Source organism: Nothoprocta perdicaria, unplaced genomic scaffold (genome assembly GCF_003342845.1).
Source record: "Nothoprocta perdicaria isolate Ctin4 unplaced genomic scaffold, notPer1 scaffold_4, whole genome shotgun sequence".
Taxonomy (NCBI): domain Eukaryota; kingdom Metazoa; phylum Chordata; class Aves; order Tinamiformes; family Tinamidae; genus Nothoprocta; species Nothoprocta perdicaria.
Window position 1 is genome coordinate 1463840 of NW_020455643.1, and position 15455 is coordinate 1479294.

The following is a 15455-nucleotide window of genomic DNA, read 5'->3' on the forward strand; positions in this document are numbered from 1 at the left end:
TCAAAATATTGTTTTCCTTCCATTTTTCAATTCCTGCGTTTCAATGACTCAAAAGCTTACGAGTCCTTTTGTTTTATTTTATGCATTTGTTTCACAATTACATGGATAGGAAACTCATCTCTGGGAGAAGATAAAGCAGGGATTCAAGTATAAACTCACTGCTTTTAGTTACTCTGTTGCTTTCTATTATTATGCTTTCATTATTCCTGCAGTTAGTCCAGGCTTAGCTCTCGTATGGGCAGTTTCTAATGTGGTAATTCAAAAATTTGTTGCAGAACATGGATTTATTTGGTTTTATATATATTTAGGTTTTTGCTTATTAATATACCAATAGTATAAAGCAGTGATAAAGTAAAAATGGCAGTGCATATTTAGAAGTTAAATATTAACAACCTTGCAGTGTTTTTAAAGCAAAGGAGATGAGTGCTGTGTTATATTTTGGAGGAGCTGTTATCCTAAAACATGTGCGGGGGGGGGGGGGATGGTTATCTTTTTGAGGTCCAGTTGTGCATGCTGAATTTGTGTGTATATATTGGTGTATGTAATGACCAGATAAAAATGCTGGTACAAAATGTGTTTCTCGTTTCATTATGGACACATGATATTATTATTATTATTATTATTATTATTATTATTATTATTATTATTTCAATGAATTTAAAAACCTTATATGATATTATAGACTACTAAATAAATGGGCTGGTGGTAATTTTCTGGCCTTTAATAAAAATCTGAATAGAGATTCATCCTTTCTCATTTGGGAATTAATGCAGAGTTTATTGCCCTATGAGCTTAACATTTTCAGTATTGTTTTCTTTCTAGAAAGAGCAGCATTTGCCATTTAGGGGGTCTCGTTTACAGCCGTGTGTGTTTCTCCAGGTGGCCGGTTCCCCTTTGCCATGCCCAGGACGAAGGCCGTTTTCCTGAGGATATTGGACCGTGTTTCGTGGTCCCTTCAGGGAGCTCCTGCCTTGGGGTGCACGGAGGGACGTGCCAGGAGCACCCGGAGCTATGCCAGGGTGCTTGGCTCCTTACAGAATAGAGTCTTTAATGTTGCAGGGACCTCTCGAGACCATCCAGTCCAAGCCCCTGCCCACGCAGGGTCACCTGGAGCACATGGCACAGCGTGACGTCCAGTTATTTTGGCAGCTCTGCTCCAGGGAGCACCCAGAGGCAGGAGCAGCCCCTTCCCGGGGCCGTGGGCAGCCCGGGCCCCGCCAGGACACGGGATGGAAGAGCCCACGTGTCCCGCTCGCCGAGTCCGAGCGCTTCAATGGCCCCTTCCCGCCCGGCTCGGCGGGGACGAGGGGTTTCTGCGTCCTGCCCTTCGGAGAGATGGGCTCATCCGAGTGCTGCGCCTAGGAACAACACAGCAGGTTCCCCCCTTCAATCTTCTTTCCTTATGGAAAATTCACTTGGATGAAAAACACATAACCAAAATAGTCATTTGCTTTTTAACTAATAGGAACATTTCGTTAAGTTCTTGATGAGCTTTATGGCTTTATTGATACACCAGGAAATTTACCTCTCCTGTCAGGAGCCTGAATTTCAATATTTAGGCCCTTTGGTTGCCCTTCCTTTGTGATTTCCTTACCGTGGTGATGCTGGAAGAGCTGGAGGGAGCAGGAAAGGTCTGTCTGGAAAAGCCACTCGTTGCTCCTGGCCAGGGTGCGGATCTGTCCCTGGCGCGGAGCAGAGCAGCCCTGCTCGTCAGCCCTCCAGCGGGCGCTTTGCGCCGGCCTAGTTAAGCTCCGTTCTCATCATTAGTCACACTCTTTCTGTGGCCTTTACATACATTAAAGGGAAAAATGGCTTTTCTGCTCCTTTTTTTTTTTTTTTTTTTTTCCTTTTTGATAATGATTACCCTTTCCTACCTAGCATGTCGGTTATGCTGTGGGTGGTTTTTCTATGGAAGGGCCAAAAACATCTGAGTGTTTGATAGACAGATCTTGTTATTATTCTCTGCTTTACGTTATTTCTCTCCAATTAGAACTCCTGTGCTTTGCACATAAATGTCAGTCCTATACAATTACCTAAGACCAGAATTGCTATTATGCAGCACCCTATCTCTGTGCTGTAAGGGAATGTTTTGGTAATCTGTATTAGACTCTAGCTGGTGGGTGTCGACTGGAGCCCCATAGGAGGGTATAAAATTTTTAGGAAAGGGAATATGAGCAGTTATTGAGCTTAAAATGCATTCTGATCCTTTTTAGGCTATTTATCTAAAGTAAGGAAATAACAGGGCTTTTTGCAATAGAAAAATGTTTTCTGCTTGTAGCTGCTGGGAGTTCCTGCTGCTTAGAGATTGTAAGGCTGTTCCTTACATTTTCCTTGCAGTTTTCTTCTCCAAACTTCATTCTTGATAAGAATACAAGTGTAAAACTGCAGTGTCAATAAAATATGCATTTTTGTGCTTCATGTTAGCTACTTGAACATTATCATACAGCCACTGTAATATAACAGGAAGATAGTTCGGGCAAGGAAGCGAGCCTGGAAAAAAATCTTGTTTTTATAGGAAATGGTATCAACTTACTGAACAGAAATTTTCCAGTTTATACATTCCCATATGAATCCCAAAGGATTCAGCTTTTGAAACAGGTAGGTCAGAAGGCTGGTCTTATTGTAGCTCCTGTCTGAGTGTATTCCTGATTAATCATATAAAAAGAAGCAGCACCAAATTAGACAGAAATATCATCTTAACATCCAATTATTTAAGCCGATTTATTTCTGAAAAAATAGGGGCTTAAATCAAATAATGCCAGATATGCTGCCTTGGTTTGAAAATTACTAATTCTTATTATGAATTCTTCTTGATATTTTATGGCAGAGAGTTTTTATGGGGATTAAAACATTCCTTTCTCTGTTTTGAATTTGCCACCTTTTGATTCCATCCTGTTTCCTTGCCTTATGTAAGCCAGTATGATCTTTACAGCATCTCAGTCTTTTTTATTTGTCATATACTCCCGTGAGGTGTTCCCTAATACAAACACCTTCTTTATTTTCCGTTTCTTTTATAATCATTGCCTTCCTTTTCATCTCCTAATGATGAAAGGGGGACCACAGTAGATGCAGTCACTGCTGTGCTAAGCAAACACGTCGTGCTCCTTTTCCGTTTGTGATCAAGCTCCTTTTAAAAGATAGCTAGGGGTTGGGATCTTTGCTCCTTTCCTGTTGAGACAGATTTACTGGAACTGGGGTGTATAATATTTCATGTGAAGGCAGGCCCGGACGTACAGAATAGATTAAAATGAAATTATATACCGATGCTCTTTGCTTATTTTTTTCATTTCTGCCCTGTATTTGTCATTGCGGATGTGCGCCGAGCGCTCCGGTCGCTCCCTGTGACGTGTGCCCGGCCCGACGCTGCTCCCGGGAACGCGCTGGGGCGAGAGGCGACTTCTGTCCCGGCTGCAGCGCTTGGGGTTGAGCGGCCCCCGCTCTGTCCTGCACCCTGCCCTGGTTAAAGCTGCTGCTGTCCCGTGCCCCTGGGTATCCTGCAGCAGCACCTATAGGACCCTATAGCATCACGGCTGACGTTACAAAACCAACTTCCTCCTAATATGAAAGAGCAGAAATTGCTAAGGTGTTTCAGGCAGGGTTACTACTTTTTTCTTCTCATGCAGAGCTTAAGTAAAGGTTTTAACACTTCAGCATCAACTTGTCTTTCCAAGCTCATGCATCCATACATTAGAAGGGATTGAGCAGATTCATGAGGTGATTTTTCCCTTTACTCTGTGCTCCCTTTGACTCAAAGCCCATAACTTCAGGGGCCTCCAATCCAGACACACCAACCTGAAGTTCCATCTTGTGCTTGTTGCCATTTTGGTGATTGCGTCTTCAGGCATCTCCCGACTTTGAGAGCTGATCAGTTTTGGTCTGAAAGAAAAATCATCTATTTTTTTCTGGATGTGTGGTGATGCGGCAGTGTTGCTGGGGCAGTCCCACTCTTCCAAACTCCCTTTCCAGTAGCTGTTAGCAAACCTATGTCTGCTATAGGGTTCTCACCAACTCTGCATGGATCTCCAGTTGTTTTGAGTAGCCAGAGCGCCAGGAACCGTACATTTTGTTCTTTACTATATGTATATATATATATGTGTGTATATATATATATATAAAGCTTATCAGGTAGAGGGAGAGGCTGGGTAAATATCTCTAGGAAATCGGTGGCAGGCTGGAAATAAAACAGGAGGATGGATCTGCTTGGCTTTGAAAATCATAAATGGAGTCATCTAAGAGGTGTTTGTTTGCTGAGTCTCCTGTGGCTGTTGCTTTGGCTTCGTTCTTTAGGCTGGTTCTTTAGGTCCATCTGCATCCAAGGACATCCAAAGCCGGGGCAGTGACGCCCCACCTGAGGAGATCACAGAATCCCAGAATCCTTAAGGTTGGAAGGGACCTCTAGAGATAATCTTGTCTAACCCCCCTGCTCCAGCAGGGACACCCAGGACACAGGGTGGCATCCAGGCGGGTTTGGGAGAAAATCTTTTCCATTATGGTCTTGCTCCATTTTTGTCAAACAAATCTGATATCCTAAAGCCCTTCTGCAAGTTTAGGGAAAACCTTTAATTATAATTTCCAGCAGCACGTGTAATACAGCTAAGAAGTGTCAATCATGTTTGCAGAGGAAAAACACGGCACTTAGGGGTTGTCACTCATGTCTATTAGTAGAGTTGTAGAAAACTTTAAGGCTTGCAGGGTTTGTATTTATCAAATGCAAAGATAAAACAAATTTGTGTAAAATTCATGCAAATTGATCCCCGCCACATCAAGGTTTGTTAGGCTTTTTATTAGAGATGTCATAAGAGAGATGAGTCCTGCAGTTAAATTATTCCCACTGGTTTTAGCACAGTTGTTTCATTAAAAACACTATTTATGGAAAGTGCAGTGATACAATAGAGTAGGCTTGCTGTGTACAAATACCATTTTAAAAGCACGTGCTACATGTCCCTAAAGAACTTAGCATTAAAAGCTGAATATGTATAATCAAATGTTTGCTTGAAATATAACCGTTAATCACTGGAATATCTTTGAATATACAGCTCAATTGCAAACTGTTTAATGATTTAATTGTACAAACTTGATTTGAAGAAGTTGGTGTTTTCCTGCCTTCTGTCGCTTCTGTCTTGCAAACTGCCTTCGTAGGAGGGTGATGCTGATGGCAGCCCTGGAGCAGCGCTGCCCGGTGTCCCCTCCTCTTTGGTGGCCGATGACATGGGACACGTTTCCAGCAGGCTTTTTTTGGAGTGCTTTTATGGCGGAGTGAGCCCATTCCCACCTCGAGCCCCGTTACGGCCCGTCTGCGGCGCTGCCCCACGGAAGCTTGTTGGTTGCGTGCTGGCCCTACCTCTTCATCCTTCGGATTTTCCCAATCTCCGCTGCACTTGGTGCATTTGCCTGTCGCCTGGCACTGCTTCGGTGCCATTGCACAGCCCTTGGATAACACACTTTGTCAGCTGCTCTGCAGTTGCTGTGTTGGGATATTAATGCTCCTGTGTTTAACCTCTCTTGCGTGGGGGATCCTTCCAAGGCTGTTCTCTGCACCAATCATTTCCCCATTTTTCAGTTTCCTGAGGGCCTTTCTGGCATATACCATTTAATGACCTCCTAAATCAGGAGGAGCCTATAGGACAGGCCTTCCTTGCCTGCTCCAGTGGCTTGTTTAAGGCTCCTGATAGTGATTTTTGTGTTAATTCATCTGAGCACTTTGGCCTCCAGCTGGAGAAGCCCTTTCTGACCCGAGCTGGTAACTGTCCTTAAGAAGAACTGCTCGTCCTCTGTTGTGGGGCTGCCGCCCCATGGTGGGAAGGTCTAGGTCTGCTGCGGCTCTACCCTCATTGTGGGGTAACTGAGCAGATCCGTGTTGGGGTGGCAGAAACAAACCTGTTCTTCCCTGCCGAGCAGCTGCTGGAGCTCCGTGCCGAGGCGACGCAGCGTCCCGGAGCAGCGCGAGGAGCCGCGCAGGTAGGAGCCGCGCGCGAGGACGGTGGCGGAGCGGCGCCGCTCACGCGCCCGTCGCGCTGTCGTTGCAGAGCCCGGCGGAGCAGGCCAAGGCCCGGCTGCAGCTCGTGCTCGAGGCGGCAGGTAAGCGTGGCTCCGGCCCGGCTCCGGGCTCCCCGCGGGAACGGGCGCTGCTCGGGAGGACGGGGCTCCGCGCGCGCGTCCTCTTGCTGCTGAGCCCTCGCGCGCTCAAGCTGCTTGCTTTTCTCTGCACTGCATTGTTGCATATGTATACCTGTATGGATCTGAGGTAGTAGAAATGCCTGGGAACACTTTTTGCACAATCTTGTCTTCGCCCAGCGCCAGCAAGAAAAAAGACCAAGTGCCTGCTGTGTCTGACCAGTGCTTTTGAATTTTGACACCTTCAATCTAAGCAAGAATTGGGGGGATTTCCTGCTTTTTTCCTGCTGTGCCCAGAGCCCTGGGGAAGGGTTTGGGTCTCGATGTGGTGGCGGCCTCCGTTTGTAAAACAGGCACGGGGCTTTAGAGGCTTTCCGTTATCCGAAAATCATAATCATTTACCCCTCTATAACGTTAGCCTGCATGAGTGTTTGTAATTAATTTCTATACCTTCTGTTCCCTGTTTTTAGTTTGCCATTAAAACTTTGTTAGTTTATGTCTGAAAATTTGCAGCATGTCATCCATATGGTAATAAATACCTATTTGCAATAACTTTTGCTCCTTAGCTCAGCTTAGCTTGCTTCTAGTATTTGTATTTGTAATTTAGAAATGGCTTTTTCCCAGACATATCATTCTTTCTTTATTTTTTTTCCTCTTCTGGAAAGCTTTTGTTTGAAAGGGAAATGCATCTTCTGATATTTCTGGATTTCTTTTTTCAAAAATGCATCTAGCCCTTTATATTGTACAGCTTCAAATGCCTTCATTGTTCTCCATAACTTTTAATAAATCTTTGAAGCATATAATTATAAAATAGATGTGACAGCGCAGACCAAGAAAAGCACGATTTGTTTATACTACTCACATCTGTCACACCTCATTTTTTAATTTAACACCTGGGAAATGTATAAAAGATATCTGAGAGTTATATATCATCATGACCTGGGTCCCGGAAATTTCCAAAAACATTTAAAATGCCTGTGACACTTTTTAATTTAAAATTTCACAATTGGACTCTCAAACTTAGATTGAAGGTGCAAACTGGTCATAAATAACTCGAGATGTAATCTGTTTGTTTCTCTTAACATTTCAAACATAGGAAAAAGTTCTGTTCTGATTTTATTTAAGTGCTGGTAATCTTGTGCATTTATGAGATGATCCTCTCCTCCCTCCGTCAGTCTTGTTTTTAACTAATTCAATTTAATGTTTAAGTTGATGCAATGACAGTTTTGGTAATTTTAATATTTTTCCTATATATTCCTTTTTCTGTGTTTATGTATTGCAAAATAAGCAAATTAATTTATCTTTACATTAAAAATAAATACATAAACAAAGCCAGAATATTATTCAGCAAACATTTTTGGCTGAAACATATTATCTTTCTCATTCTGGTAATATAAAATTGTTTTAAAGGCATTATGTTTTATACTAAGTTGTTGGTTTAACTTTTCAGAATAATAATCACTCAGCGCTTTAGAACCAGATTCTAACTTGATTTTCAGTGCATTTTTTGTATTATGATGTTTGTATTTATATGTTATTCTGTGAATAATAACTGAATATTGTAGGAAATGAATTATTCCATTATTTGGGGGGTAAAAAAACGCCAAACCTGTGCCACGTGCATATTGCCTAAGTGTTAATAGTTGCTGATAGCGCTGTTCTCCTTTCGGGACATGGACAACGAAACAGTTTCAACAGCTCAAAATTGCCATTGAGCTCTGGGGAGGCCTTTGGGAAGGGCGCATCTTCGTTGATCTCCATCGAAATATTTGTATGTTGGCTCCTCAAGCCTCCTTTTCCATGACATTTCTCTGACATACCTCATATTAATCTAATCCTACATTGTTTGTATTCAGATTTGCTTGTTTTATTCCGAAGTTTTCTGTATCTTACTACACTTTGAAAGTATTAACTGAGAAAAGGTTATTTGGCTTATTTAGCAAATATTTTGGTTCTTAATATAATGGAAATGCCTTTGGCTAAACATAACAGAAATATAGCACAGGAGCACCTTCACTGTGTAAGATATATTGCAAAGCATATTAAATATTAATGTGCTTAAGCTAAAAGTTATTTCTCTATAAAATACTGATATTTGTTGTAAGAGCAGTTAGACTTTAACTTCAAGCTCTCTGATGAGTTTTGTAGCTTGCTTATAGCCTCTTCCAAGATTATATTTATATACTCTTTATCGTCTGCTATTCACCAGGTGATAATATGTTGGATTCATTTATTTTACTAACCAGGTTCCTCTTCTGCTTAGCCCTATCAAATAGTCTAAATTTCAGTGTATTCTTTGTCCATCCTTGGTCTCCTTCAAAATATTCATATTCAAAATCCGCTGGGATGGGATCCTGTGCTCCAGGGGAGCTGCTTGAGCAGGATCTGGACTCGAGCCATCTCCAGAGGGGCTTCCCAACCTCAGGCCTTCCCTGCTTCTGTCTATATTTAAAAAGTAAAGCAAACAACTGCAGTGTAAGTTTGTGCCTACATATGTACATTTACACTCACGTATACCCACATATATACATGCATATTTTATATATATATTTTATATACATGCAGAATAGGTGCATGTTTTTTAAGAGGAAGCTTTTGGTCTTTGTTTTATTAGAGTTTTATTAAGGTTCAGAATCTCTCAGGGTATTTTGTTCAAATCTAAAAATGAAAAGTCTACGTCTTTCTCCAAGGATAGGGAATTTCAGTCTAAAGGCTGCTTGCTTTGTATTCGTGTGAATCGGGACAGTAGAAGAGCTAACCCAGTGTTCATGGCAAATACTGCGCACAACCGCAGTAGCTATATACAAGAGTCATCAGAGGCACTGTATAAAGGATGCAATTTCCAAAAGAAGGTCAAGTAAAAACAGAAAAAATGAAAAGAGAAAAGCAGACATAGTCCGTGTTCTGCTTTATTCTTTTCCTGGTGTTTCGGCGGAGGATTTACATGTAAGGGTTGTCTGCTCAATCTGAAGATGCCTGTGTGATCTCTCACTGAGAGTATAAGTTTGTTTCACGTCAATCCACTGACATGGAAATTATGCTCAGAATGTAGAAATTGAATATCCCTGTGGCTTTGAGCAAGAGGAGGCAAGTTGGGTACTGAATACATTCAGATGTTGGGTATTTAGAGCGATGGGTCTGGGAAATGCCTTCGCCGTCCCAGCTCCACCAAGTCCTGTTCGAGTGCCGTGGCCACAGTTTATGCAAGTCAGTTACAGGCTCGTGGACCCCTCCGTTCTTCAGTAATCTCTGTGCCACCAGAGATGCTCGAGTTTGGGGGAGCTGAATATGCAGCAGCCTCCTGGTCAGGGGCAGCTTCGGGAGGAGTGCGAGACGCATTGCGCATGGACAGAGCCGTTTCTAGAGTCTAATGAGATATTTGTGTAGGAAATAGCAACCAATCTCACTGAAAAACAGAAGGTAGTAAAGGAAAAAAGGACTTTTCCTGGTTCCTGGTGGGTCTGGGTCTCCCTCGCTGGGGGAGAGCCGCTAACACAGAGCGTATCCCACGGTGGTTGTGCAGACACGACCGTCTTCACGCTCAGTAACGCCGAGCAGCTTCGTCTCTGCGCGGCACTGTGCTGGGTTAGCTCTACATTTAAGTAATTGTTGTCTTTGTTAGTGTAAATGTCTGTCAGTCTTTGCTCTGATTAAGCGGGGTGCTGTTTGCAGATGCGGACGCGCTCCGCTTTAATTGCCGAGGAGACTCATTTGGCCTTTATAAAAACTGCAACCTGGTAGAAGTCGTTGGCCTCAGTCATACGTTTATATTTACATGACTTTATTTACTTATCCTTCTTCACGTTTGGGTACAAGAGAGCCTGCTTAGCATCGCCTGGCACTGCCGCAGCAACTTGCCCCGTCTGAGCAGATGTTAAGCAGGCAGTAGTTGAATGTTAATTTGGAGAGGGTGGGATGGTTAAGCCCGTCTGAAGTACGTTGCATGTGGGCCTTGCAGACCGAGCTACAATGCTTTGTCCCTTGGGAGAATTTTAAAGCTAAACCTCTTTCTTTTTGTCACTCTATATGGACTCTCTCAAGTCAGTATAAAGCAGATCATCCCTAGGCTAAAGCTCTCCAGCTTTTGTTAGTGGGCTCTGTAGACCTGTAATTAGGCCTCCTGGCAGGCCTTGCAGGCCGCTTAATGGTCATATGGAGTTTCTATGAGGCAGACTGGCTTTGTGCAAATCCTTCGCGGGGCTGCGTTTCTGGGTCACTTCCTACCAGGACCGGCCTTTGTGGCGCTGCCCCACGGGCTGCCAGGGAGCAGCTTCCCTTGACCATGGGCAGCTCCGCTCGCCGCGCACAATCCACCCGCCTAATCCCCAGTGTAAACAGAGGATTTAGCCGAGCTTCTGTCACTTACCCTCGCCAAACCACTTGGGTGTCTGTGATTTCTTTCCCAGACTTCATTACGGAGCCGCGGAGAGGCACCGCGGAGCCGGGCGCGCTCTGTGCTAGCGACTCGCTCGCTCTTTTTGCTCGTTTTCAGAGAAAAAGTGGCCGGGGCTAGAAGCCGGTCTCACTGCAACGGGTAAAATTGAGAGGACTTGCAACCTTCAAAGCAAGTTTTGTGCCCAAAATGGTTATAAGACGTCCATACATCTCAAAGTTTAACACCCGGGTGAATGTTCCGAGTGCAAACGTATCGAGAGGAATCGGCGGATGGGTGTTTTGAGCCATCGGTGCTGCTGCTGTTACCAAAGTAGCCTGAAAATTGGTCTCCAGCAGTAAGTGGAGCTTTCTTGCTCTCTGTGTAAAGACGATTACAAAAGGCAATTGATCTGTTTTTTCAAAGGTCCAGAGTTGAAAAAAGCGACTGATCTATTTTGGGAATCTGCATTTCAATCTATTGGTGAAAGCGCATTCAAGAATAGAGCGTTTTTGTGCAAGGAATTCCTGATCGAGTTTATTTAAAGGAGAATGGAGATACTGATATGGCATTAGCAATATATGCTAAAAATGATGAATAGAAATCATAAGCATTTAACATTTATCAGATCTGTTTGACAGCAATTCTGGATATTGGATATTTAAGTCATTATCTTTGAATTATGCTATCAGATTGCCTCGTTTAATTTTGTACCATGTATCTTTATTGCGGTTTTACCTATACTTTAAAGAGAAAATAATGGAATATAACAGGTACTTTGGCTTTGGCTGTTGCAAAAATGCAAGCGTGTAATAACATTTATTGCGTATCTTTATAGCTAGCCATTGTCACACATTCTTTTGGGGAGGCAAAAATCCTAATTTGTGCTCATGTCGCCTGATAAATAGGCAGTCAAATATTCCCTACTCTCTGGTCTCAAACTGGCTCATAACAGATGTGGCCGAAAGGACCACATACGTAGACTGTATGATTTTAGTCTGGTGGAACTAATAGGATCACTTGCTACTTTGTAGATTCTTGCTTTTCTTTTACTTTAATAAAAACTGCCTAGTTAAGTAGGATGGCTTCTATTTTGCTTTTTTCTAGCTATGCAAAGCAGTAAGACAGGCAGGTGGCAGTAAGCAGGAGATCTGTTCTGTGGGTACTTATTTTTAAATAATAATTTTTTTATAAAACATTTACGGGCTCCGTATTGTGGCTATGGCTTTCATATTTTTAAGTGTGTTGCTCAATGGAAATTTGATAGCCTTGTACTGAACTTCTGATAAGCAGATGATTTCAGAGAGACTGGTAAAAATGTTGCATCTGTGCACAAAGGATTTTTACCTGTTTCATGGAAAATATTTCAGATGGAATTTTCAATAATATTTTCCTGAGCTATTATACAGGAGTTAATGCATCTTAACAAACATAAGAATTGCTGAGAATTGGAAAAGGTCAGTGTGGCTGGTGAGTGCCCCACTGGAGCTCGAATGAAATCCTCATTTCTGTCAAACCTCCTGTTTTGAGCAATGCCTACTGACACTCTGGATGATTCAATTTTACTTCCATTTATAAAATTTCCATACTTCTGTGAGCAAAGATGTCACATGCAGAACAAATAGTCCCAAGGAACACGGCGGAGCAGATAAGCCAAGTCCTGACGCAAGGCGCTCAAGATTTTGAAGATATTTTGTACAGCTTTTCGTGAACTAAGTGAAGAATCTGAATTAGTCGAGGCGTGTTTCTCCTGTGAGCAGCGGCACCGAGTTGTGGAGCGAGAAACGAGGGCCGGGAATGGGAGCAGAGCCGTCCGGGGCCTCGTGGCTTTCGCCTGCACCGTTCCCGGCCCTTTTCCTCGCGTTGCTCCGCTCCAGGCAGCGCGGAGCCCTTCCCGAGGGCTGTTCTGCGGGAGAGCCGGCGGGAGCTGCAGGACACGCGCACCGGAGGAGCCCCCTTCAGCTCCAAGGGCACTCCACTTTTCATCTCTAATTGTCATTCTGGCAGGTTAATTTACAGCCTTTTTTTTTTTTTTTTTTTCCCCTCTTTTTTTTCTGGAGTTGCTAAGAATAGCTTGTAGCTTAGGATTCCTTTGGAGATCGCCTCAAGAAGAAATTGGCTCCTCTTGAGTTTTGAAGAGAGTTGCCTAATGAATAGACTGATGAAAGACCACGTCTACCGGGGGGAAAAAAGGGAATGGTCGTGGCCTCTCTTTGGGTAAGCGAGCTCTGCAGTTACCACTTGACTTTGTTGCTGAAGACTTGTCGAGAGCTGCTGCCAGGAGAAGGGGCTTCCTTCAGTGCCTGTGGAGCAGTGAATCCTGCAGCGACTTGGTTCATCCGCGACTCGGCACCCGCTCGTGAGGATCCCTGTTGCTCCCTGTGACAGGTCTTTTGGATGGGCTGGGATCCCCCAGGAAACATGAAGCTGGCGGCTGGGCAGCCTGGTGCCCTCTCCGTGGTTGTTCCCAGCCTATCCATGAGCTGTGCAGCGGAAGGCGGTTCGGCTTCGCTCCAGGCTGGGTATCTCCGGGACTGCCGGGAGCTCATCCTTCTGCTAAGGGTCTGAAGACTGATTTCCTTGGTTTTTTTTTCATAGTATATCCTTCTGTGTGGGCACATATTTAAAAATAGCAGGCTCTATCCCCTGAAAGTTAGCTTATTTGGGAAAGGCATTTAGTTACGGAGTTACTGAACCCGATTCTCGTGCTTTTGCTCACTGAGTTTCTAGGTCAGCTGCTGCTTCCTACTCAATCAACAGATTTCCAAGAGTCCAAAATAATTTAGCTGGCAACATCAGCAGGAAGAACACTTTGGAGCAAGCTCTGCAGGATACAGAGACTTCCAGAATGAAATGTTCTTCTCAAAAATGTATTTGAAATAGATGTTTAAAAGAAAAGAAAGAAAATTATACTGTATTCATTAGGCTGCAGGAGCTTTGAATCCATATCAGATGCCTTCCTGGACTTGATTGTGGTTCCTGCCTTTACATCTCGTAATTCCCAGAGCCCTGAGGACCGAGGAGAAGACAAGCCTGATTAATATTTATCATCATATTAATATTATTTTCTGAAGCCGTTGCGTTGCTGGGCTGAGCTTCCCACCATGCAGCCCGTTGTTGCTGCGGGTGTCGCGGCGCGAGCGGGGCCGCGCGCTCCGTGTCCTGCGGCTCCCGGTCACCTCTGCCGAGGGGAGCTCCCTGGCAGCAGCAGCAGCTCCTCGGATTCACCGCGGGAAACCTTCAGCCCGACTCATTTATGATGCTAAAGGGCTCTGGCTTTTCCCCCCTCTTAGAAGCTTCTTGTTGCTTCTGTTTCTGAAGTCTTGGGCTGTGTGTGGTTTGCTTGGAGAAGCGCTCCGGCGGTCCCTGGCCTCGGCAGGGCTCAGCACGTGGAAAGCAGGAGCTTTCTTCTTGCTCTGACTCCACGAGTGGGTTCTGTTCCACCACACTGTTGATGTCTGCACTGCAGGTAGCTCTGTTTCTGTGTACGCCTGCCCTGGTTCTGGTGTTTAGGGTATTTCAGTACTGATGGGATGTAGTGGTGTGTGGTGAGACGCAGTAAACGCGGGGCGTTTCAGTACCCAACTCTGCAAACGTTGGTCCTTGGCGTCTTCCCCTGGGGATCGGAGAGCCCATCCCGGAGCGTTCCGGCTGTAACCGTCCGTGCAGTGCTGTGTTCGTCCCAAGCAAGAGGAAGGACTAGATGGGGATGGGTGTTGGGAAGCAGGACGAGCACCCCTGTATTTCACGAGACTGTAACCTGTGGCGAGCTGATTGGCATATTTTAATGCACACAGGCCCTGTGCTTGCATCCAAGCCAGCAATACTGTGTTAATAATTACGACAAAAAGTAGCAAATGATAAGAAATGCAAGAAAATGTATGTTGGAGGAAATTTGCTACCTGCCTGTGTTTTGTAGGAGTCGGAGGTCGCTAAGGCTGGACTCTGAAGATGCATAAAGTGCCCGAGCTCCCCTGCACCGTCCGCTCCAGGGAGCCTGCGAGCGAGGCAGACATGCTTATACAGCTCGGCATTAAACATTTTTATTCATACCTCACTTGCCTTTAATTTGTTGGCAAAGTTGCACAGTCTCATTAGGCCACTAAAAGAGCAAGGCTTCCTGCATGCAAAGCTTACCACTATTTTAAGAAATCATTACTCCAAGTAGTTTTTTTAACGTATTAATGGGCTTGTCCTTTGGCGTACGTGATTTTAAAGTGCAGCTGTTTTCTGCCATTGCTGACCAAGTAAACGCTTGAGTAATCAATAATTCCTTCAGTAATTCCTTTCACTTCATTTTAAAGGTTGCTGGAAAAATATAGAATTTGAATTAAATATGGGAGGAGAATAAAAGGCACTTGAAACAAAGCAATTAAGTTCTGATAGTTAAAATGTGATTGTACTCGTGTCTAAAAGCCATTCATACGTGAGCCTATTTTAGGTCCTTGAAAGAGAGAAAAAGAGCCTTGAACTATCTTTGTGAAATAGTGCTCGGTGTATTTGTCCTTGGAGTTCAAGCAGACAGCGAGTAGCTGCTAAAAAGCCCCCCAAAATATTAGTGGGGTCTCCCTGATTTGATAGAAACAGGACTGTCCTGTTTGAAAGGGAAGCTGCAGTCGGCCCTTGCGGGAGCTGCCGTGCTTAATGAACATTATTGCTTTCAGAGGAAATCCTCCAGCTTTGGCAATTTCTACTTTTTCTTGTGTTTTTTGTAAGAGCTGTTTTTGCGCCACTGAGAAACAAAAGTATCTCATGCCTGCATTCTAACTAATGGGATTTTTCAGGAATATTGTAGCATATGGTATACAGGATTTTGATGCAAATATGTGTGCTAATTATGTGCAGATGAATCTTGTAGTCCTGCTATTGATCTTAAGTCAAAGACAATTTCTCAGTTAGCTTAAGTTTTATATCTGTTCATATTTAGCAACTTTGCCCGGTAATTTAATTACACACTATTTGGGCTGCA

At 43.9% G+C, this 15455-nt stretch overlaps 1 protein-coding gene across 3 annotated transcripts in view; it reads left to right on the forward strand.

Annotated features, from left to right (window-relative positions):
• Positions 1–15455, forward strand: part of RSRC1 (arginine and serine rich coiled-coil 1) — a 105738-nt gene that overhangs the window by 67303 nt on the left and 22980 nt on the right. For all 3 annotated transcript variants that reach the window (XM_026045291.1, XM_026045289.1, XM_026045290.1), the window contains one exon: positions 6027–6078. In XM_026045291.1, coding sequence (XP_025901076.1) covers positions 6027–6078 — 52 coding nt within the window. The remainder of the gene's footprint in view (positions 1–6026; positions 6079–15455) is intronic.